Here is a 25,798-nt window from a genome sequence, read left to right as displayed (position 1 = left end):
TCTGGAAAATAATATGTGCAGGAAGAATGCACAAGTGCTGCTCTCCCTTCCTTTAATAGCCTAACTACAAGCACTCAGTGGTTCTAAAAACCTTTTCATGTCAAGGACCCCCAAATGAATGTGCATTGGGCCTTGGACCCGCATCTGAAATGATGCTGTGCCAGGGTACCCATACATTAAGTGTTCTAAATTATTATTTTTTTCCTTCTTTTTTTCCTCTTTCTTTTTTGTGTCGCAATGCAAAACTTGTAGATCTGCAGACTGCATATATAGGTAGGGTTAAAGTGGTTGAACAGATTTTGATGCTAAAGCTTACTAACCAATTTTGCTGGGGACACAGGACCTCAGCTGCAGCTCAGACAGCTCACTGGGTCTGATGTAAAGCCCACTCCACACCAATGAGTCACCGTGCAACTCCTTGCTACATGCAATACTTGCAACCATTATCCCCTATGGCAGTTGCAAGGAGTTGCATTGGTGTGGCTGTTTCATTGCAATTGGATTTCACCCAACAATAGTGAATTCTTTGGAACACAGATACAGTTCAACAAAATACAGTGACAAACTTGTGTCATGTCAGTGTTCCAATCCTGACATAACATGCAGACTAAGTGTCTGTAAAGCAGGGGTTCTCAATGTGGGGACAAATAAATAATACATTTGGGGGTCTTTGACATGAAAAGGTTTGAGAACCACTGCTGAAAGAGTGCAGTCTGCCGACCGTGCAGATCTAAACACTGTCCATTGGGTGGTGCTGTTGTTAGAAACATTGCACCCTCCATCCACCAGGCTTTGGGACTGGTGTACACAAGTAGTAAAACATAACTGCTTAATACGACCATAACACTAAAGGCTAAAGCGCCTGCTTTAACACTTTTGGTGCTGTCTTGGTAAACATTTGGTTTTACTACTGGGTTTTCCTGCTACTTCATGCTTGTTTCAGTTTAACCGTCCTCAATAGAATCTTATTTCCTTTGAAATGTTATGTTATGTGTAGATTAAATACAACAATCTAAACTGGCTTCATTCTTAAAATCCAGGTAGGTCTGTCTAGGAGAATATCAGCCTAGGTTGCGTATCATCCAATAGCAAGTCTCGCATTTCCCTTCGAACCTATCAAGCAATGCCCAGCGCTAATAATAAAAAGAAAAAAGAAAAAGCCATCGGATTATCCGCTAGTCTGTTGTTAATTAAAATTGCATCTATTCGATAATTAACAAGATTGTAGAAAAATTATAGGAGAAAGATGCTTTGGCTTTTAATCTTCTTATATTTATATTTATTATATTTCCATCAAGTGCCACTGCCTGGTGCAATGCAGGTCCCACGTAGCCAATAATTGCTGCCAATACATGGAGTATAATATTGCGGGTCTGCAGCGGCCAATCAGAAACCCCGTCACATAACAGCGCAGCAAATTCTCCAGTGTCAAGCCAAGCAGCGTCTTACACTAAAAGTGTCCTTCCGCTGTTAACTAGTACCCCCGGGTTTGGCCCACCCAGAGCCATAGAGTAAGACATTACGACAACTCCGTTCACTTCATGGGCCGGGCCAGTCCAATGGCGGCTATTCTACATAGATTTATATTGCCCTGGTCTGCACCGGAAATTGGCGGAATGCACTGGACTCAGGCAACAGCCTAGGCTTTAATAAATTATTTTTAAATCCCTTTATTTTTAGTAATATTACAACAGTACAGATACCTTAGTTGTCACTGCACAATACTTTAAAACAGTTGTCATGTTGCACACATGCCTAAAATTGCCCGATATTTGCGATTTTGCGCCGCCCTCGTTGAAAACAATGTATTTCAAACTCCAGCTCGTCACTCTCCAGGGCTGCATGAACAGCGCTCGAGCGCTCAGTTTTCTGCCCCCTCAATGTCGTAACTCTCTCTTACTCTATGGCTCTGGGCCAACCCAACTCATTTTGGCGCCACCAACCGGTCGAATGGGTGAATGTACAATATGGTATGAAAGCTTTCGTGCTGTGCATGGCATGCATGATTGATGATCAATACAATATGAATGATGCATGCATCATATTACTAATGTAGTAGCCTACACAATGTGGAAATGCATTCCTTGGACGAAAGTGAAGTTAGTTGGCCTCCAAATAATCTGCTCCCATTTTAAAGGTAGTCTGTTTTTTGAGGGGCGCGCTAACCCCTCCTATGCCCAGCTTTGTCTGTTTGTGTGAACACAAACATGATGAGTTGATTGGCTGAGCAAAGTACATATTGAGGATAAGAGTGAGGGCAGAAAAGTGAAGATGCCAAAAGTGATTGGCCGGAATTACATTTGTGATGATTTGATTGGCTGAGCATGGAATGTGATCATGTATGATGATAATATTAGCGCCCCTCACTTCACACGATTGTGATTTTTTTCTACTTAGCGATAATAGGCTATTGTAAGTTTACTATGCTTTGAATTTTAGTGTCCCTTATTTATTTACCATAGCTAGCTTCATGCATTGTTTCTGAATATTATTTTTGAAGGGTGCTACTAGCCCCTCCTATGTCCAGCTTTGTAAACACAAACATTGAAGACAAAAGTGTGTAAACACAAACATTGTTTAAACACAAACATTGAAGACAAAAGTGTGTAAACACAAAGAACATTGTAGATGAAAGTGTGTAAAGCTAATTGTGATTGGCCCGAATGAGATGACGCATGATGATGTATAGAGGATACACTTTATTTAACTTTTTTCAATAATTCATTTACATAGACAGTTATAAAATCGTACACATTTTTTTTTAAAATTAATTCAACGTTCATCTTCATTTCATCTCATTTCAAAACTCCAACCTGCCTAGCACAAAACATACATTTTTTGTATGCAATTAGTGTTAGAGCGCCTAAAACATAAACACGATCTCTGGTGGTGATGGGAATCAAGAGGGGGAGAAAGGTAGAAGAGGGAAAAGCAGAATATAATGTGCAGATAATAATAATGATAATAGTAGAAAACAGAAGTTTATGAACCCTAACCCATAGTGTAGAAACAATTGTTTATGTCAGGGTGAGACGAGGTGGGAGAGGCAAAGAAGTCATAGCTTGCATTATTTAACAGTATAAATTGTAATAGTACACACATTTAATAATATATATATAAATTATATATTGAAGAAAAGTTAGGGAATCAGTTGAGAGTGTGCATATAGGCCTAGGGCTACTGCTTGAGAATACATCTGCATACAGTAAACTTCACTAGCTATACTTGAGTACTACTACTTCAGCAACTGAGTACAGTACAGTCTAACATCCCCATACCAAGCAGCCTGGCTTCAAGGGCTTGAGCTAAATATAATCATAAATAAATCATAATAATACTGAATTTTGCAATGCTCTTGCAGGCTTGGGAACCGAAAATAACCACATAAAACATACTGATCTGCTTCACAATATCAGACCTGGTCCAATCTATGGAAGCACAATAACCTACTCTGCAAATTAAAAATACGCATAGATTCTACTGGCACATTTGGCAATTAGGCTGAACACTAGCTCCCAGTCACAACGTAGTAAGTAAGTAAGCAAGCTGTTTCAGGCAGGCATGGGGCACTATTTGCACCGTCATGGTAGCCTAATAATATTAACAATCTGCACCCTAGTCTGCACCCGAGACAGACAGTGCCATGGTGCACAAAGCGGGCCCACGGTCACTCAGCTTGTCAGCTTTATTACAGCATGTCTGATGATTCTGTGTGCGCAATTTTGCACTGCAGGCATTTCAGAAGAACACATGCACCCCACCACCATGGTGTTTGGCACGTCTCCGGCAGGCAGTGGCAGCAGCAAGCAAGCAGCTGCCGAACCGTTCCAGGCCAGGCCAAGTAGCTTTAATTTATTATACTCCATTGCGGGGACTCCGGGGAGGGAGGGACAGGGACACAGTGTCGCTGCCAAATTCCAAAATGTTAAAGGATATAAATATTTGGAAAATGTTTTCAAGTAAAGTATTATAACATTATTATAACATGTTTGCCATTTAAGGTCTAATATTTCTACAATTGCTACAAGACCTGTAGGCCTGCATCCAGTCATTTTGGGGAATTGGGGCATTAACAAGAAGTTGAAGGATAAAATTAAGTCTGATAATGATATACCGTGTAATGTTCACATCATGTATACATAGCATTACTTGTCCATTTTTCAAATAGGCCTACATTTTGGACAAAATAGCCAATTTTACATCGAGGTGCCCAGATGTCCCTATATGCCCACCTATCCTGTATAGTCAGTGAACTATCCACCAGTGGTGGAAAAAGTACTCACATCTGTTACTTAAGTAATACAAGTATCAATACTGCAATGTGGAAATACTTAATTACAAGTAAAAGCCTGATAATCAACATTTACTTGAGTAAAAGTACACTACTAAAGTATTGGTATCAAAATGTACTTAAAGTAGAAAGCACTTATTATGCTGAATTAAAGTTTTCAAATGTTTGAAAATATTTTGAAAATAGCCGATCTACAAGCTCACAATGCGTCACATTTGCGACGCATTGTGAGCTTGTAGATCGGCTATTTTCAAATGGCCCAAATGTATATAGGGCTGAAGTGGTCAATGTAGGCCTATATGTTTTGTAATAGCCTAATAATCAAAATCTACAAAGTAACTAGTAACTAAAGTTTTCAAATAGATAGTAGTGGAGTAAAAGTACAATATTAGCCTCTGAGATGTAGTGGAGTAGAAGTAAAAGTATTGGGAAAGTAATAATTACAAATATCTCAACATTGTACGTTCTCAAAATTACTTTCCACCACAACACACCACTACTAGTGAGTACCGTAGTACAGTATTGAATTGAAATAATAAGGAAGTGAGTGCTGTGTGCCAGTGTGGCGGAGGGATACATAAGGGTTGTTGAGGCAACCCACCCCCCCTACCCTACCCCTCCCTCCCGGGTTCTGTGACCACACCACGGCCGATATACACGCTGCTGCTGGTGGAAGTCCATCTAAGGAACAGTCTGCTTCCATACACCACCAAGCACACAAACACCACCACCACCACCAACAGACAACATGGTAACGTATTCCTCATTCATTCTCTATTGCTGGGCAAATGTGTTTTTATTTTGTCGACTGTTCTTTGGCACGGTTTGTTGTAGTAGGCACACGTCTCGGTGTAGTATGGTGTGTTGATTTATTTGCGTTATTTAAGTTCGTTGCAGGCATTTTTTTCTCTCCTTTTCACGATCGAGGAACGCCCGTAAAAGCGCATTCCCCCCCCCGATTCCTCTAGTCTAAAACGGTTTGTAATTTAGTTGTTGTATGGGATCGTATGGGATCATCATGTGAAGTGTGTGTGTGATCTTTTATTTGTGTGTGTGTGTGTGTGTGTGTGTCTGTGTGTAGTGTACTCGTTTCTGGAACGAATCGATGCTCCCTTAAAAATGGAACGTTATTATTCCTCCCCCCCAAAAAACTGCGCAATTCTATACGGATATTATGTTTTTTTTATATTGTCGATTCTGGTGGTTCGTTCGGTGGTTCTGCGATGCAGATTTAATTAATTGCTGTCTAGCTGGATTAAGCTATTCTGGGTTATTGTGGCATAACGTAAGAGTGGCTATAAGTCATAAGTGCATTGGGCTACATTTTACAATCCGCCTTAGAAGCACAGTGACAGGCGTGTTCAGTTCACACAGTAGTACTAACGTTAGCTGACTTAGCTCCATGCTGGCATTTGATTCCACCCAGAGTCCCGACAGATCAATCAATCAACATCCAATAATAGCCAACTTCCCCAGGGACGAGATCCATCCATAATGTTCAGTGTTTTTAGTTTATTTAAGGGCAATTTTTTAGAATGGCACTCGAGGTGAATCATGCCTTCAGGGCGCTCCTCTCAGTTTGAGGAAATGATCTGTGTCGACTCTCGAATAGGTCTCCCCTCTCCTCTGTTGCACCATGTTGCGCCTGTCGAGACGATTACAACATCGTATCGTCGGTGTTCCGCAACGGAAATTGGCCATATTCTTAAATGGCAAATGTTAACAATTTGCTGCTACACTGTCACCTGGCCCGGCGGGCCCATACATGCATTACATATGGCTGCTGCTCGACAACGATAACCCGGTGCAGATCCGCCTTCACTGTCATGCATGGCATTACAGGTTTATCTTCATCATATGCTGGTTGATTTGGTTGCCTCTTGCAAATTCTCGACGGTATGCAAATGCAGTGCCAGTTTGTCCAAGAAGCTTTCTGGCACTTACTTGCTAGTGCACTGCAAAACATCAACAGCTGTAAAGTTAGGATGGCTTTTATTTTTCAACCTCTTATTTATTATATATATATATATATATATATATATATATATATATATATATATATATATTATTAGTAGTAGTAATGTATGTTTTTGGTAGTGGTAAGTAACTTTGGAACTCTTGACTAAAATGCCAGTAAACCCTATAATGTGGGTTCCATCAGCCGTAATTGGCTCAGAAAATATAGTCTAGTATAACCATTTGCACCAGATGTTTCACACATGTTCATCATACCAGCCATTTCTGACATCTTGCGACCAGATAATGAACATAGTGAACCTTCCCACTCGCTTTGCTCTTGCGAGGAGAAGTCGTCAGGATCTGATTATTGAATAGATGCCTTCAAGCAAATCCATTGATTATCAACCTTGATGGATCTCATTGATGGCACATGGGAGCCAAGAAGCCACAGAACCCCCCCCCCCCACACACACACACGCGCGCGCACACACGACATACACACAGCTCTGATCAAATATCCCATATATGGTATCAAGCCACAACTCAGTTTCACATTGCAGCGCGACACACACAGTAATTGGAGTGTAAAGTGGAATTGTTATGGAGCTATCCTGCATATCGGCATCTCTGAGAAGCCATAGTCCACAGGCGTAAGCCCCTTGTCCTCATCAATGCGTCCACTGAAGTAGAAACATCCCCCCCCCCATTGAGGTGGAAGTATCCAATAAGTAGTGGGACCATACGGAGGCTGCTATCCTATTCCTGTTACGCCCTTGTTTGCTGATGCATGTTTAGTAACTCTGAGGACATCGGATATGCTGCGATGAATAATTGATGTGCTTGGCGGCCATGTCCTATATGTTATAGTGTCTAGCGAAGGTAAAGGGGCTGTCCTGTGTGTAGGGGCTGTCCTGTGTGTAGGGGCTGGCCTGATGGCACCCCGACTCCCCGAGTGCCATCAGGCCATATGGTGGACTGTCCCGGCCCTGCAGGGTATGGACTGGAGAGAGGCTGGTGTTGGTTACACCCTTCCATTCTCCCTGCGCCCCTGAAGCAACAGGCCCCTTTCTGTCTTTTGTCTTGGGTCAATGGAGAAGAGGCGTTCAGCACTCTGTTGAGCTGAAAGCTCTTATAGAAAGGGAGCGCGTGGCTGTGTTTGGCACAATGAGTCTTTGTGTGTGGAAAAAACACGTGGTGTGTGTGTGTGTGTGTGAGAGACTGTGTGTGCGTGTGTCACGTCCATCTGTCAGAGTAACGGCTGGTTTCGCACCTTTCACATGACTGTCATTGCACACAGAGCTGCTACTTCACTATTGTGTATGTAATATGTATCCCACACGTGGTTACATGCCAACGATGCCAGACTGCAAAACAACACCTCGTAGTTGTTGTGTTGTTGTGTTTGTTGTTATGGGACAAGTTGCCTGGTTGCCCTCCCTTAAACAATTCTGCTTTTTTAACATTGAACTAAACAGTCCCTCTGGGAGGGATGCAAAATATTCACAGAGGACCCGCCCACAAACACACATACACACCCCTTGCTTTTTTTGGAGGCTCACTGCAGGGGTTGGCTGCCCAGGCAACCGCGGGAGTGGCTGACCCACTGTTGCCAACAAGTCGTTGCCAGCATCCCTCCCGCAACCACATATTCGCCTCTACAAGCTGTCGTTAGGGCTGGAGGCCTGGCAACGCACATGCCTCTCCATAGGGTGGCATGGATCATGAATCAGAGGGAGTTTCCTCTGAGCAGTGTCAGAAGAAGTAGAGAGAGAGGCTGGAGGAGGAGAAGGAGTAGGAGTTGATATGGGCCAAGTTCCAAAAAGCCAAGGGGAAGGAGGGAGGAAGGGAAGGGATGGGCCGGTAGTGGGACTGGGTGGCGCAGCAGTGTTGCGAGGGCCCAACACAGCAGCACCTGGGTCTGAGCCAGGGAAGGATATACATTCGGTACTGAGTCACTGAAACCACCCCACACACACCCAGAGGGAGAGACGGAGAGGGGAAAGTAAGTAGGAGGCAGATGGAAAAGGATGTAGAGAGGAAGAGGGTAGGGAGGGATCAAGGTTAGAAATAGAAGGAGAAGAGACGGAGCGATGAATAGGGCAAATGAATGGGGAGCATGACATGGAAAGATGGATGTAAGATGGAGGGAAAGTAAAGGGGATAGAGAGGGAACCCAGCAGGAGGAGCATGCTAGCAGTGCTCATACACCCCACCCACGTGCATGTACTAGAGTTGTTCCAATACTCGGGCAGATACCACCCTCAAGTACTCGTACTCGGAACTGGCCCCGATACTCTGACCCGAGTACCAAAACATCCAATTGACACTAGGCTGAACGAATGCAACGGCAGTAATTCTGCCCCAAACACTGCAGCAAATCACCAAAAACATCTACAAGCATAAATGACAACTGAAAGTCTAGGCATGACAATGAAATTAAATTGGAAAAAAGGGGGTAAAATAAGTGGTTACCCAACGAAAATAAAAAGTACTCGTATCGTTACTCGGTATCGGCGAGTACTAAAATTGAAATACATGTACTCGTACTTGGTCTGAAAAAATGGCATCGGGACAACTCTAGCATGTACTGACATTACAGATCTACAAGCTCACACGCAACACGTGTGTATGTGAGCTTGCAGATTGTCTGTTTTCAGTGCCCGACAGCTGCATGCAATTAATTAATGAATATCTTAGGCTTAAGGCCCAGGGATGGAGGAACAACAGAGATGAAAGGCCTTGTGGCCATTAGGCTTGGTCGTGGTGGCACACACACACATGATCAAATCACGTCGGCTACTGTAATATTATCAAGGCCATTGAAGTCTGTGCAGATCGATGCCTCCCACAGCTAATTCTCCAGACGTGATTTAGAGAAAAATAGCATCTGGTGGGTGTATGCGCCCCAATCGGATGAAATCACATCCGGTCCAAACCCAAGTTCTATTCATTATTCATCATCACATGGCTGAGCCTACGGTGCCCTTAACTCTTTGTCTGCCACCTAGTGGCTGCAGATGGTAGTTGCCAGTATGCCAGAGCATATTCTCTATTTCCGGATAGATTAATTTCCGCTTTACCGGCATGGAGGCCGCCATTGTAACGATCGGCTATTATTAGCATTAGTTCACACTGTTTATCTTTCGCAGAAACGTTAACATTGTGGGGACTCGGGAGCGATATGGTACAAAATCACAAATGACATCCGAACCTCGGATGGATCAGCAAAACCATGGACAGCACTCGTATTTTCAGAATTATGAGGCATTGTGAAAATCCTACTATTACCGGAGGTCTATGGGGGCCGTGTGCAAAGATCCTGGTGCTGGGGGTGACGGAGGCGTTGCCTAGCAACCGGACCAATGTTAAAAGCTGATTTTCCAGCCGGGGCGCCTGATGGAGGGGAAAGGAACTGGTTGGAATAACGTGTTCCTTCCACACGCTACGTCCAACCAGGGAAACTCCCCCCTGTCAGGTGTCAAGGAGCAACTTGGACACTCAGGCATGAAGGAAGCATGAGTTCAAGTCTGTTGCTCTCCCCATGTTCCCCATATATGGGGAATAGGTTGGCGGAGGGTGTGTAGAGCCCAGGATCACATTAGATAATTGACACGGGTGAAAAATGGGTTACAAAATTGTGGGATAAAAATGTAAGAGAAAAAAAAAGATGATTTTCGGCTAAACCGCTTCAATTAAATGTAATCATGGTTCTGTCTTATGTGCTCGGCTTTATCTGAGGCCAGATTCCTTGCGCAAACACAAACCCAGCGTGAGGTTTGCAGGAATTTGCTTTGGGGCTGAACTGGGTACTCTGACTAATTCACAGGAATTCTGGGAACGGACAAAAACATTGGTGTTGTTGAGGAAAGAATGCTATAAATGGAGGATCGTGTGTGTGTCCACTAGTGTCTGTCTGTCAGTGTGGGGGACGTATAGGTAGTACATAATGTAGGTGGGCAGGTCTATAGGTTCATATAGGGTGGTGGGTGTCTGTCTTGTTCATGTGTGCTTGTCTGTTTGCGTCCCTGTTTTTCTGCCAGGTAGAATGACGTCAGTGGCCTGTTGCCGTAATAAACAATAAGCTTGTGTTTTCCCACATGGGGGAAGGGTGTGTACCTGCGGGAGGTGGCATTTGCACTGCCAGCTCCGTTGTTCACACTTTATTACTGGGGATGTTTGTTTGAAAGCACAGACTCCTCCTTCACAATGCTATCCATCTGTGCAAGGGGGGCGGGGTCTTCCAGTTAGATGATGATGCTAATAACATCATCAATACAAACAAGACTGGTATTATTATAAAAAAAAGTGCCATGAGAAATAAAACAATTTTAGATGTATGAAAAGGTCTGTCTTGGAAAGTACATTTTAAGAAGTGATTCATCAAGCCTGAGTTAGGTCGTTCCAGTGTCGAGGAGCCCTGACGGCAAAGTCACGGTCACCCTGTCTTCAGCTGCGAGACTCGGGGAAGAACAACTATCACACTATAGATGCAGGCTACTAAAGCCATTTAAAGCCATTGTGAGTCACCACCACTAGCCATTACAGAAAGCCTAGCTTATTGCATGGAACAGCGCAGCCGCCTGGCTAGGGAATCAAACCACACCAAACTCGGTGGCCCAGTCCCTCTGTTGGTAGGCAGTAAAAGCACTGTGGAAAATACTCCCATGCTGTCCTGAAACAACCCTGCCTACATCTTCTCCTGGCCTCCAGATGATCCTTTTATGTCTTGTTTCCATGGTTGCCTAGTACCCTTTTCCCTTTTGAGGGTGATACACTGATTTGTAATCACTCACTGTGCATGGGGAATTCATTTAGTTGTAAAACAAATATAGTATTGTTTGATCCCTGAACCTGCAACAGTTGGATCCGAGTATCCCTCCCTGCTTGTGATTTGTAGCATTGCTGTCCATTTGAAGGCAATTGAAGTCGATGGTGGGTCATTAAAATGACCTTTTCAAAGGTCTTAGAAAGTTTTATGCCGGTCTAATGGCTCTTCTCTTGACAAACTCAATTGAGTGCTGTGGTCTGTGGAGTAATTCTGTTTGGAGAAAAACATGTCGCCCTCAAATGGATGTCCTTTAAGAAAAAAACACCTCAGGACAAAAAAAGATTTATATATATATATATATATATATAATTTGATCATATATATTTGATCATTTTTTTCAACGTTTTTGAACAAGCCATTCAAAAAAAAATCCCCCTTTTTTGAAGGGCTTGTTCAAAAACGTTATGAACGTTACTGTAATGAAAAAAATGATCAAATGTATTCCAAATGGTAAAGGGAACTCTACGAGTGTATCTATGTGCACACTGCATTTCTCTCGTCTGCGTTATTTATAACTCGCCGTGTCGTTATAGATTGGATCCCACCGCAGCCCATACCATAGTTATAATGATATAGCTAGACTGTGGATCACAGCCCCGCTGTGATTGGCCAGTAGCGAGCTGCTTGCGCATAGTGCGTGCAAAGTTGACGGCCAAGACGATTCGAGAAATGCCATCAGCTCACGGATACCTTTCCCCCTCGATCATCTTGGCCGTCAACTCTGTGCACACTATGCGCAAGCAGGAAATAAACAACCGCTCACCTGGTCCGCGCTCTATCCTTTATAACTCTGTGCTCACAGCGTCTGTCGTCGTCAACAGAGTCCTATGTGAAACAACCGCTCACTATTTTATTTTTCGATGGCAGATTCGTCTGGCTACGCAAGGCTAGTGAATGCTACTGTTGTAGCCTACGCATTAAACAACGGTTCCGTGTTTAATAAACAATAAAATAAAGATTCTTAGATTTTTTTTATTCTGGCTTTGATGCAAATTCTAAACATGAGGGGTGCAGCTGCAGAACTTGTCAATGCGCTGTTGCGTTCTCCTGTCAAGTGTCAACTGATGTGCAGCCACAAAATAAAAAGAGAGAAAAATCGATCGACTAATCTGTAAATGGCCGCGACGCGTCGACTCACCAAATACTGAGTGGTTCACATCCCTAATAAAACCTTGTAAGAGCGAGTGTCACATACAGGCATAGTTCAGTAGTGGGTCGGTGCCTGAACACTGTTCCCTGTGTCGAGGAAGTTTGGCCGAAGGGTGGGGATTTTGTGGGAAGCAATGATGAAATGGTTGGAATAATCGCCTGTTGAGTAACTTGTTTGTTTTCTTTCCTCTCCCCTCCCTCTTCGTTTTTTCCAACCACAGGCTGACCAACTAACAGAGGAGCAGATTGCAGGTAGGAAGACAGTGAATTTGAGACACACACACACACACACACACACACACACACTTTTGACATTGAAATCCCGCTATGTGTTAATTAACTCAATTTAGGCATTTAGTAGAAGCTCTTATCCAGGTTACCTTACAAAGTGCAAGATCGGAAATGTGCCATGAACCCTATAGTCAACAAGCGACAGGGTAAATGGTCAAGTATACGGAGTGCAAAGACAATGACATTCTACAAAGTAACTGTCATCATGACATGTGACTTGGGGCATACCCTGCCCAATCTTTACATAGCAACTTACTGCCTTTTAGGGTGCAGTTGGTGAACGAAGCCTCGTAAGTTGCAATGCGGATCATTTGGCAAATGCCTGTATCAATTCTCTGCTGCAGCATGGTGTAATTAACTCACTATGGCAGAGAAGAACAGACATGCACTGTACGGTACGGTACATGTACGTACCAGCGTGAGCTTATGATTGGTTTTGTGGGGCGATACTGTACATGCAGTAACAGACACAACAAACCTGTTCTGCATGGCTAAGCCTTTTGCTTCTTTAACCCATTTTGGGCGGGAACCCCTTTTGGTGTTAGCATTATGTTATGCTTTAGCTATTGAAAAATAGCAGATCTACAAGCTCATAGCGCGCCACTCAGTGGCGCGCTATGAGTTTGTAGATCTGCTATTTTAGAAAAATCGAAGAACGACTGACATAGAAACATAGCTTTTTCAGAAAACTGTCAGGATGTAGAAGACATTTTTAGAATCTGATCTCAGGTCAAAATGGGTTAAACAAAATGGGGAATAATAATACCGTGGCTTCTCTTCTCGGATGTCATGTGACCAATCTATGATGTCCAATTGTCCATACTATGACGTCACGTCAGTCATCTCCAGATTTGTGCCAGTCTCACCCGGTGTAAAGTGACGGTTCAGCAGAGCCTCTCTAGACAGCTCTGCCCCTGCAGGGGCATGCCGTAAAAACGGTTGCTGATTGATTACCATCCTGTAATCGTCTACATTAGGGATGCAAATGATCAATTCATTCATTAACCGTTTAATGATTCATTTAATCAATGAATTGATGGTTGAAGATGCACCAAAATGAGGAAACACGAAAACTGAATACCAAAACACTGAATGTGATTTTTACATTATTATTATTTACCAATTGTTTGTGCCATTGCTGTCAAGACTGTGACTTTGTGTTGATTATTAAACCTAATGGTCACTCCAACCAGCAATATCCCTTAAAGGGCCACTTCACCTCTTTTGCAACCAGATCTCATTTTAATGATGTTTGGGAGACAAACACTTTTCCTCCTATGTGGGTAATATGTGTTTTTAGATATTTTAGTATCAAGTGTCAATGATGTCATGGACACTGGTCTCGCTTCCTTCCTGGACTACAATTCCCATAATGCTTTGGTGCACTGCTCCTCCTTGTGGCTAGGGGGAGGGCTGTCTTACTGAGACAACATGTAGTCCAGGAAGTAAGTGAGCCCCGTGTCCATGACATCATGGACACTTGGAAATACTAAAATGTCTAAAAACATGTGTTTCTTGTCTCCCAAACATCATTAAAATAAGATCTGGTTGCAAAAGGGGTGAATTGTCGCTTTAAACTTAATATTGTGTAGTGCTTCACCTCGCACAAATAAATTAAATCCATGACGCGTTGTGAGTGAGCTTGTAGATCTGCTATATTAGACGTGCAGCGCAGACTTTAAACTCTGCAATAGCTTTAGTTGTCCACCGCCTGTCCAAATGCCTCATGCTTTGGCGTCGTTCTAGTCTCTGGCATCGAATCGTGCATTCACACCAGGACATACGCAAACAATCGGATCACGTTAATCAGTAGAGACACGCCACTGTGGTTCAGTTATGTTCTGGACGTGAAATATGTTTTGGCTCGTTAAGAGGTGAGAGGCTGGCGTCACCGCGCGCTCTCGGCTCAACTGCTGCTACACACACAGACCCCACGGCTCTGCTGTTTCAAAGACCGTCTGCTGTTTTTCTGTCATGAATTAATGTGGTATATTATGCTTTTGTTTGAGCTGTGCTCTGGCTACATAATGTCGGCCCTGTTACTGGCAGCCACGCGCGTCCTACAGATAATTATGTAGCTTTGGGTTTCCGATAATGAAGGGTGGGAAAAAAGAACCGCGGAGCGTTACATTAATTGTTTAATTGATCAATTTAAATCGATTAAATTCTTCACGGCAAATCGGCAATCAATCAATAGTTGATTAATTGTTAACGTGCCTAGTCCGCATGCATGTCTCATTAGCCAGTTTCTGTTCGCGTCTACGCCGTCAAGCGCCAGGGATCAAAATATTGGACTGAATATTGGACAAGGTGGCAGTCGGTCCTCCCTTTGTAGTTCGAGCTTGTCAGGGTGATGGTGGGCGGTGTGGGGGGACAGAGAGAATGTTCAACAGTGGCATGAGTCAGGAATGTAACCTATGCAGTTAGTCTAAAACGGTGCTACTCAACCCGCGGCCTGTGAGCCGCACACAGACCCTGCTTTATGTATCTGTGGCCCGTCATGGTCATACCAATACAAATATAATTGGTTATTTTCATTGTTTTGAAATGGCTTGTAGGTATAGTATTGTTTGTTCCAAGAGAAAGTGATCTGTGGCCCCATGAGTATTAACCACTTATTTATTCATTATATGTGACCAGATTTGACTGAGAGCCTGCCATCGTGCAAATTCCAGCTTTTCACCAGAGGAGAAAAACCTTTTTTTCTTTTTTTCCCCAAAATGAGTTAATATTTCAGGCAGACTCTTCACATACTAGGGCATGTCTGAAATAAATGTCAGAGCTGAAATTGAATGTAAATATGAAATAAATGCTTAAACATGTAGCTAGGTGTAATGTTAGAGACCACAGAAGTGAACCTTTCAAGCCTGTTTTCTCAACTTGCTGTTTTCTGCAAGACATTACTGTATAAGCCATATCTCCAAAACTGGTGGGTCAAACTGAACGACCAATGTCAATTTGAAGCTATGATTCCCTGCTTTCACATGACGTGAAAAAAAATTCAAAAAAAGAATCCAATGGCAGTCCCTCAGTCAAATTTGGTCACATATGTTCTCTTCCCATTTTGTGAATGACCATTTTGGTCTGAACTAGTCCTAACGCAGCCCATTGCACCAAGCGACACGTCTACACTTTTCTAACCCTTCCCCTCCTCTCTACCTCTTCCAGAGTTCAAGGAGGCTTTCTCCTTATTCGACAAGGACGGCGATGGCACCATCACCACCAAAGAGCTGGGCACCGTCATGAGGTCGCTGGGGCAAAACCCCACAGAGGCTGAGCTGCAGGACATGATCAATGAAGTGGACGCAGACGGTTAGTACACACACACACACACACACACACACACACACTGCTGCAGGACATGATCAATGAAGTGGACGCAGACGGTTAGTACACACACACACACACACACACACACGGTGGAGAAGCAGAGATTGTGGATTTTTTTATGGTCACACATTGTCAAATTAGGAAATGGAGATGGAGGAAATGATTCTCATGATTACCATGAAATGAGGAAGTGTGACTCCTTGGAATTTATGGGAACATTCTGAGCTATTGCAAATACACTGTCGTTGCCTTCCTTTCTCACCATTCTTCATTCCCTACCAACCGTCCGGTTGGCACCCCCGCCCCGCTATGGGTGTCAGCAGTGTAGTCACTGTGTGTTAAGGTACATCACTGTTGACAACGTCAGAGAAGAATCGTGTACGCGAGCGAAAAGTGAGAGCCAGTGTCAGAGACCGTGGCATCGTTGGAGCCAGCCAGGGCTGTGAGGCCATCGAGTGGCATTACTGAGACAGACACGTACACAAACAGACAGACGCGTTCTTCCTCTATTCCTCTTCATGCTCTGAGAATGTTGAGTCCCTTTACTGTAGGACCTTCTAATTGCACTGAGAGAGAGAGAGACGGAGAGAGAGAGACAGAGAGAGAGAGAGACAGAGATGGAGATGGAGAAAGATGGACAGAGAAAGAGAAGGAGGCAAGTGTTTGCTTCTTGGCTAGCATGCCTGCAGGCCAGCTGGCCGTCTGTCCTTGGGCTGTAAGGTAGGGGAATGGGAACTGTCAAAGCCAGCCTGTATTTCACCGGTGCTCTGTCAGCTTATAGGATTCTGTAAATGGGGAGCACATTGATCAGGAGAAATCAATTGCGCCGCGGCTCGGCTGCCCCTATTGAAATGTCCTCCCACTATCGTCGCTCTCGCCAACTCCCCCCCCCTCTTGTCACAGCTGACTGCAAGTACGCACACTCAATTGTGCATGCATGCACATATTACACACACATGCGCGCGCGCGCGCGCTCACACAAACCACTGCTAACCTCCTCTTGTTCTGCCTCTGCCTCCCCTGGCTGATGCAATCTAGGTCAGACAGCAATGAAGCTAGTAATGGAAAATAAAAGTGGTTACATAAGGCCTCTCCAGGCTTTGCACATCCAGTGCCCACATAGGAAGCAATAGGATGGCAGCTGGCCATTGAACATCAGCTTTATTTACCAACCACGGAGAGCCAATGACTGATGGCGAATGAGAAACGGTACAGTTTGCTTTTAGACAGAGGAAGAATTGAGGAAGATGAGGAATGACTTATTGGGCTATGCAATGAACCCTTTGTTTAACCCAGAAACCCCCTTTTTAGGAGACTGGCAATAACTACAACTGCCCAAAATGCAGCCTGCCTTTGCTTCACCAGGCAAATGCACTTACGGGTTGATTATGGGTTGGAATATTCAGCGTGTACCACTAGTTCTGTCAGTATTAGTGGAGTACACACACTACAGCTTATTGTATGAAGATGCAATTTATTTCATGATGTTTTATGATACTGAACGATGGGTTCAACAGCTATTTCGCTTAGGTCTGTCCGAGAGATCAAGGTAGCTAGCTACAGTAGCTTTTAGCCCCCACACTACAGCATTCATCATGGTTGGACGATACTTTCTTCGCCTTCTACTCCATGACCACATATAGAAATCCACTGAGATGCTTCAGCCCTGTCTAGTTTTGCGTCAGCGCGCTCTCTCTCTCTCTCTCTCTCTCTCTCTCTCTCTCTCTTCATGTGTCGTCCTACTACTCTCTCCCACACGTTTCGCTCCTTCCTTACGTACTCTCGTCCTCTCAGCATCTCCATCTCTCCCCAACTCCAGCTCATCTCGCCCACTCACTCACTCATTGACAACGTCGCTCTCCTTCCTTCCCTCCCACCTCTTCTCTCGCCTCAGTCACCCCCCCCCCCAACAACCCTTCCTCCTACCCCCCCCCCACCCCCCCCCCCCCCTCCCCTTCTCCCCCATCTTCTCCTCTCCAAGTGACTGAAGCAGTAGCATTGAGCCCCAGGCTTTAGTGGAGCAGCAGAGCAGATACAACTCCTGGGCCCACACTTCTTCTCTAGTTATCGTTCCCCCCCCCCCCCCATCCCCAATGGCAGCACGTGTTTCCTCGATGCTGCCGACTGTCTCTGTGCGTTAGATAATAGCTCCTTAGATCACCACCGTGGGCCATTAGATCACCATCTGCCCCATCACCACACCTCCCTCCATCCCCCTCTCTCTCATCTCTTCTAATATGTCTGTTATATACCTCTTTCTCTATCTCTCTCTCCTATTGATATCTATTGTACCACCTCTTTCTCTCTCTCTCTCTGTTTGCGGTGCGTTGTATTGCTGGTTAATCCTAGTCCCACCCTCTCTAATCCCACTGGGTCCTTTGACCTCGCTGTCCCTGACCTTTCCCTATAATCCCAACATATATTATCTTGGTCTTACGCCCCTGATTGTACACACAAGTAAAATTAACCCTCTGGATTTTACTGTAGAGCATCTCTAGACAAGACACAAAAAAAGAAAGACATGCCATCTCCAGTTTACTTCCTGTATCTAGTAGGTGGCCTCCTTTTTTTTTTTCGGAGACCGGAAGTCTTATTATTTCCAATGGAAGAGTGAACGTGAATGCAGCTTCTGAACCATTCTTTAGCCCCGTTCCTGATACAAGTATGCACTGTATAGGGGAGGGAAACATTGAGTGAGAGAGTAGGGGAGTGACGTGCAACAAATGGTCTGGCCGGCTGGGAAACCAGGTACTCCAGGTTGTCAGGCATTAGATTAGTGTGCCATAACTAATTTGCCCTCCCCATGACCCCACCCATCACCTCTGCCCACTTCCTCCTGTCTGTGAGGGGTATGGATTATAGTTCTCAGTTGCCTGCCATGACTGATTTCAGTCATTTTGATTCCATAGGAGCCAGCCTGTCTTCTATGGAAGCCATACAATCTTACTAGTCTGGGATGTTTCATATAAAAGCAAAGGTTGGCCCCAGTCTGTGATTTCTTCACCTGGTTGGCAGTACCGTATGTAGAACAGCATGGGGCAATATTACTAAAACATCATAATGTTGCATCTTGTGTTAACAAATTCAGGCTTGACATTGAAAAAAAAACAAAAAAAAACAAAATCATGACAATTTTCTGAAAGATTTGAGGCACATTTTTACGATTAAAAAAAAATAGCAGACCTACAAGCTCGTAGCGCGCCACTCGGTGGCGCGCTATGAACTTGTAGATCTGCTATTTTTCAATAGCTAAATTATAACATAATATTTAAAACACAAAGGGGTTCCCGCCCAAAATGGGTTAATTGTTTAGGAAACTACGCTAGTGTGTGGTTTCACAAATCGCACATTTGATTTAGCTTCCATCCATGGGGGGGTCTTTCAGGGAGCTGTGCAGATCACTGGTCCTGCCCTGTGTCTACAGGGCCTGATCCCTGGCTAATCCCACCTTGACAACAGCAACATGGATATCGATCCTACCACACACACACACACACACACACACACCAACCATCAGCACAGCAGTGGCCACCAGCACCACTGATCCCCTATACATCCTCCCATGCTTTCCAGCCCACTCACACATTAAGGTCACGTGCGCACAGGCGCACGTACATTCAGTACGTACCAAACGTACACGAGTGAACAAAGTGCAGAGCGGGTCAAAACAAAACGAGGGGCGACGGCTGGTATGAAGGAGGGATATGGAGATGAAAAGAGGGATAGAGCTAGGTGCCGGGAATGAATGGAATAGAAGAGAATAGGGACGGATAAAACAGAGAAGCTATAGGTGTTGATGAAGAGGGTAGAAAGAGTGGAATGCCAGAATGAAAAAGGGGGGAGGGGGATGGACATATTGGGTGGAGGAAGAGAGAGAAAGGGGATGCATGGGTGGATGTATTGGAGAGAGATGCCGCTATACAAACAGGTTCTCCTGACGGGGGAAGCAGGGGCAATGAGCCCTTTTGATTTATGGAAGTTCCAAGAAGGCCGGGCCGTATGTCTGCATTATGGATGACCTGCTCAGCGTCCTCCCTGCCATGCCATGCCGCTGCTCCCTGTGTAACGACCACCACTACCACCTACTACTTAAGAGATGTGTATATCATCACCTGTCGGGCAGAGAAACCTTTTATCTCAAACGGTTACCTTTCAGGAAATGGGAGGGGGGGGAAAAACGTGCGTTCCAATGATTATTGGACCAATGAAAAGTATTAAGAGCGTGCAAACTTTTTTTGTCGTCACAAGCTCTTAATACCCGTCATTGGTTCAACATGTATAAAATCCACAGACACACTTTACCACTTTCACTCCAACATTTTTGCTTGTGTGAAACTGGTATGATTAGAAAGAGCGCATTGAAGGTATGAAATATGGAGATAAAAGTTTCTGCCCAACGGCAATGATATAAATCCTGTTTCTGTGCCTGCGGCGAGGCCAGGAAGGCAGGAAGGAAGCTGTGTACAGAGAATGATTTGAGGGGTGTTCCCATAGTTATAAAAGGATAGAGACCGAACCGGAGCGACAGCCCTGCCCCCTGCTATTCATTTCAGTGGAAGTTGCTCAGTGGCGTTTTGAAGCACCCAGAAGAACGGTCTACTTCCGCATTTGCCAACCAAATTTTGCTTGGCAAATGCGGAAGTGCAAACGAGCGCTCAATGTTAAACCCCAGCTGCACGGGGTTTCCTCGTCATAAATCCACGGGTCCGACTGCAGTTCACGCTCTAACCAGTAGGGCTGAGTGCTTCACCATTGGAGGGCCACGATGACTCAGGTCTCAAGTTGCTTGCCTCTTGGTGTGTGTTAAAAGCCTCTCAAGGACCTGAAGAAACCCCTTTGCCTTTTTTGTACGTATTTAGAAGTTTTAGGCTTAATCAGTTCATGATTATAAGAGGCAAGCGGGCGGGCCAAATTAAAATATTGATCTAATCACCTAAACGCTCATTTATTTATTTTTATCCGTTACGCAAGAGCAATTTCTCTGATTAAAGGTGCTCATTTTGTAATCTCTCATTCCAGGTAATGGAACCATCGACTTCCCCGAATTCCTGACCATGATGGCCAGAAAAATGAAGGACACAGACAGCGAGGAGGAGATCCGCGAGGCGTTCCGGGTATTTGACAAGGTAACCCGCGTCAATGTTTAAAGTGCCTGTCACAGCGAGTTGACACAGCGCCGTGACCTTCTTAATAACAGTGATGATGTGTCTTACCAACCACACCTGTTCTAAACCTTATTACAATTTTAGCAATTACTAAATGCATTATTATTTTTTTTGTTTTTCATTTTATGTGTGACACTACCGTGTCATCAGCTAATACTAAATAAACAAAGAAACATTGCAGCATGATGACCGATGAGGTGAAATCGGACGATACAAATGGTCTGGCATAGGCTGGATAAGCACAAGACCTAGTGCCGAAAGAATGTATGGGACTACAGGAAGCTTCAGCTGGCTGGGCAACACATGTACTTCCTGTACTTCATTTCCTCGGCTTTATTTCTCCATGAGACGCTGCGAATAGACAATGAAACTGGTATGCTGTTATTTAGAACCCAACAAACCAGTTGTATACAAAAAGGTCACAACTACTACTACTCGAGAACAAACACCCTGCCACACAAATATGCCCAGGTGTTTCTCCAACATGCTGTTAGCTTCGCACCTGTTGCTATGTCGGTTCGTTAACCAAGCCGATGGGAATTTCGCCTTGCCACTTGTCACCCAGCAGCGTCCCACACCCCCCCCGCCCCCCACTCTTGTATTTCTCACCTTGGCTTTCTCACCTGTGTTTTACCAGGATGGAAATGGCTACATTAGTGCCGCAGAGCTCCGTCACGTCATGACAAACCTGGGAGAGAAGCTAACGGACGAAGAAGTGGACGAGATGATCAGAGAAGCAGACATTGACGGAGATGGACAGGTCAACTACGAAGGTAATGAACGATCAACTAAATATTTGCATACTGTACGCTCAAATTTACCCACAATACAGATAGTTTTATATTCGAGACCACTGCACTGACTGGCTTGACTCTGCTATATATACGGGTACATGAAGAGAAAGAGACAGCCAGCCACGCGTAATATCGACCTATTGGATGAAGGGTATAGATGGAGGCTATACTAAATGTAGAGATGGGAGAAAGACGTCCTTCTGTATTACATCACATTGCCAAGAGCCATGGCGCGCGCGCTCTCTCTCTCTCTCACTCTCTCACACACACACACACACACACACACACACACACACACACACACACACACACACACACACACACACACACTCTCACACTCATACACTCAACCCCCCTCCTATATCTTTTCTCTCGGCAGTCGGCACATCACATGAGGGGATGCTCTCATTCTCTCGCAGGGCGTCGATAGTTGATAAATGCGCCTCACTTCCATACTTATGGACTGGTATGGTCTTTGCAATTAAAGCCGTTCTGATTGATCGTGTGTGTCATTATAGTCGACTGCTGTGACTACCATGCAGCAGCAGCAGCTTTTTTTTCCTTTCCTTTTTAAAATGAAACGGGCTTAATGAGATGGACACGGAAGCTGTTAGGAAAGGGGACACTAATTAGGACGCGTGTTTCCGAACCTGCTCGAGTTGATTAAAAAATTAACAAAGCATTTAACAATTTAGCAGGTGACTGGCCCTGCTACTCCTGTCCTAATGTTATCTTGTCCTTTCTCTCCTGTGATCCTCTCTCGCTCTCTCTCTCTCTCTCTGCAGAATTTGTACAGATGATGACCGCAAAGTGAAGCTTGCCTGCCCTGTCCTGTCCCCTCTTAGAAGACAACAAAAAAGAAAAACAAAACAAAAAAACAAAACAAAAAAAATCCAAAAATGTTTTACTTACCTCTTGGGAAAAAAAAGAAAAATGTTCATTTATTCATACTGTTTCTGTATAGATAATAATTGAATGTTGAAATTTTAAAATATCCTTCTGTCCACACAGGATAAACAAAACAACCAAACAAAAAAAAAATGAGAAAAATATACAAAAAATATCTGCATGAAAACAATGGTTAGTGATCCTGTCCCCCCCACCCCTCCCTTTAACCTCTGTTTATAGCATCAGTACTTAACAACAACAATAACAACAGCAAAAAGAGAAAAAAACAAACACTCAAACTAAACTGTAAAAACACAAAAACCATGTAACAACAACAACAACCTTCAAACTGAAGCGGAGGCATTTGGTGAACTCTTGTGCAGTTCCATCTGCTAGTGGTAAATGTCTGGGCTGGTCATCTCTTCGGTTCTACTACTACTTATTTCTCTGTTTTCTGTTCTCCATGCATGCAGCTTGAGGCCAGAGCACTACCCCCCCCCCTCCCCCCTCCCCTCCGGGTAACCAGAGCGTGCTGATTCCACTATAAGCTGTCCTCTTGTTGGTTTGGTACAGATTTTTTTTTTCTTTTTGGTATTTGGAGAGGAAACCCCCACCCCCCTCCCCCTCCCTCCCTTCACCCCCATAATCCGTTAAAACCAGACGAGAATATAATCCGGTTCTGACCCAAGTTTTGTGGGGGTGGGGGTGGGGGGGGGGGGGGAGGGAGGGGGGAGGTGGAATGGGACTTAATTGTATGCTAGATAAAAAAGAGTTTAAAAAAAAAAGACATTTTCAAATGTTTGGCATGTAATTTTCTTTCTTTTTTTAATGTTCTTTGGGCAGCCATCTTCTAGTTGTGTGTCCTTGCCCTGTTAAAAGAGGGGGCGGGGCTTCAAAAGTCTTATGGTGATTTTTTCTTTTCTTTTCTTTTTCTTTGCTGAGATGGAAGAGTGTCCTCTTTCTGGCAGGAGAGAGAATCACTGGCCTTCACTTATTCTTATTATTTTATTTTATTTTTTTCTTCTGTTTCTCGACTCGGGACACGAGCATAGTGAGGAGGATGGAGGAGAGGTGCGCGGTCCGTGCACGGGCCCCTCGCGACCGCTCGCCCCGAGGGGTCCGTGCACGGGCCCTTCGCGACCGCTCGAACCCGAGTTCAGTTTACATTCATTCCAAGTTGTACATGCTAGTCCTTATTTTACTTTTTTTTTTTTTTTTTTTTCAAATAAAAAAAAAGACCGTAAACTTTATATACCGTGTCTGTATTGTCATGTTTGTTCTAAGCATCATCGTCGTGTCTCGGGTTGTTTGAAGTCTCGACATTCCTGATTGTCAAGGATATCCTTTAGGACGTGCCATCCATTGTTACACATGTCGTTTGTCAGCCAAGGGCTTTACTGGTGTTTATTACACGGCTTGGTTGAATGCTTGGTCCATCGCTGACTTCAGCGGTGTGTTATTTCTTGATAATGACCTAACCAAAGCCTCAGGGCACCTGGCTGCGCTGCTTGGATTTTATCCTGTATCCAGCATGACAGCCATGTTAACAAACACACAGTCATTTACAGCTAAACATTGCTCTCAAGAATGTTTTTAACATTTGAAGCAAGAAATGGACGATGTCGTAACCTGAAAATTCATGTGTCGCGTCCTATTCGGTGTCATGATGCAACCTGAAAATGGCAGATCTAACGAGCTCACAATGTGTTACGGCACGACTTGGTTATGAGCTTGTAGATTTCCAGTGCAACCACCACACCGCAGAGGCGCACAGTATTTATCGGGGGGGCTTCACGGTAGATAAGGTTCAGCTCAGCTAGTGACAGTGGGGTGATGGGAGCAGCGGGAGAGAGAGAGAGAGCACTGTTTGCTCTCTCGCTGATCCGTGGATATACATACACAACAGTGACACTTATCCAGCTCTCCCAAGGCCCAGCTGGTTGCTAAGCAACAGAAGCATGCTGTAACGGGGGGGTGGGGGAGGGGGGTAAAAAAAATAATAATACAAGTGGGAGTTTGAATAAACCCTCCTGCTGCCGGTGATGACTCCATGTTGGCTTGTGCTTCTCCTAGTAAGGCAATTTAAAGCAGGCTATACTGGTCTGTACTGACGGCACTGTGTTGATGCCAAAGGCATTGATCCAAAGTCATTGGATGCACACCAACGTGTCACCTTAACCCATTCTGGACGGGAACCCCTTTTGGTGCATCATGTTATACTTTTAAATAGCAGATCTAACAAGCTCATAGCGCGGCACCGAGTGCCGCACTACGAGCTTGTAGATCTACTATTTCTTTTAAATCGTAAAAATGTGGCGCAAATCTTTGAATATATTCTTTCAGACTCAGAGCGAACGTTTTTAACTCAAATCTTTGCTTCTGGGGGCCGTCCCTAGAACACATTTTCAGATGGGGGTCGGTGGCCAAATAAATACATATCATTTTTGGGGTCCTTGATATGAAATAGTTTGAGAACCACTGATATAGAAACATTGTTTCTTCAGAAAACTGTCTGATTTACAAGCCAGGCCAGTTGAGCACATCTAGTCTAGGCTAAATACCATCACTATGCTACATAAAAGGTCTCGTGACTTTGGCACATTGTTTGACCATATTTGGACAGTGATTTAACCAAGCTTGGGAATGAACTTCAATGAAGTATGGAAAGTCTCCACGTACGTGTGTGTGTCACACACACACACACACACGCCCCTGTCTTAGTTTGACATGCTGTAAAGCTATCCATCATGTACACACATACAGCACATGGCATTTAGACTGAGCCAATGGATCCCGGACACCACCAGTCCTCTCCTCATTAGCACCGAGTGAACAAGTGTAGAAAGGAGTCCACTAATCACCACCGGTGACCAAGGATGAGGATCCGGGAGAGTAGTTGGAGAGATGCCTTTAGCTAAAAACAGTTCAATGTTGGCAGTTGGCTTATGTGCGAAGACAGCGAGTGTGAATGGTGGTATACTTCAAGCTCACACGTCCACAGTTTGCCTTGTGGCCAGCACTCGGCACTCGGCACCACCTCAACAATGGTGTGCATTTTTCCCCTGCACCGTAATGCGACGAGAGCAGCCGCACACTCATAGCT

General features: G+C 44.4%; 1 protein-coding gene across 1 annotated transcript; it reads left to right on the top strand.

Annotated features, from left to right (window-relative positions):
- Positions 1-4,907: 4,907 nt before the first annotated feature.
- On the top strand, positions 4,908-22,986 carry LOC306941409 (calmodulin-1). The gene is made up of 6 exons (XM_079526861.1): positions 4,908-5,042; positions 12,449-12,479; positions 15,687-15,830; positions 20,868-20,974; positions 21,651-21,786; positions 22,593-22,986. The coding sequence occupies exons 1-6, from the start codon at positions 5,040-5,042 to the stop codon at positions 22,619-22,621; spliced, it is 450 nt and encodes a 149-aa protein (XP_079382987.1). The 5' UTR covers positions 4,908-5,039; the 3' UTR covers positions 22,622-22,986.
- The last annotated feature ends 2,812 nt before the right edge of the window (positions 22,987-25,798 follow it).

The sequence above is a fragment of the Electrona antarctica genome, assembly GCF_951216825.1.
Source record: "Electrona antarctica genome assembly, chromosome: 17".
Classification (NCBI taxonomy): Eukaryota; Metazoa; Chordata; class Actinopteri; order Myctophiformes; family Myctophidae; genus Electrona; species Electrona antarctica.
Note: the sequence above shows the minus strand (reverse complement) of the source record. Positions and strands in the feature narration are given on the sequence as shown.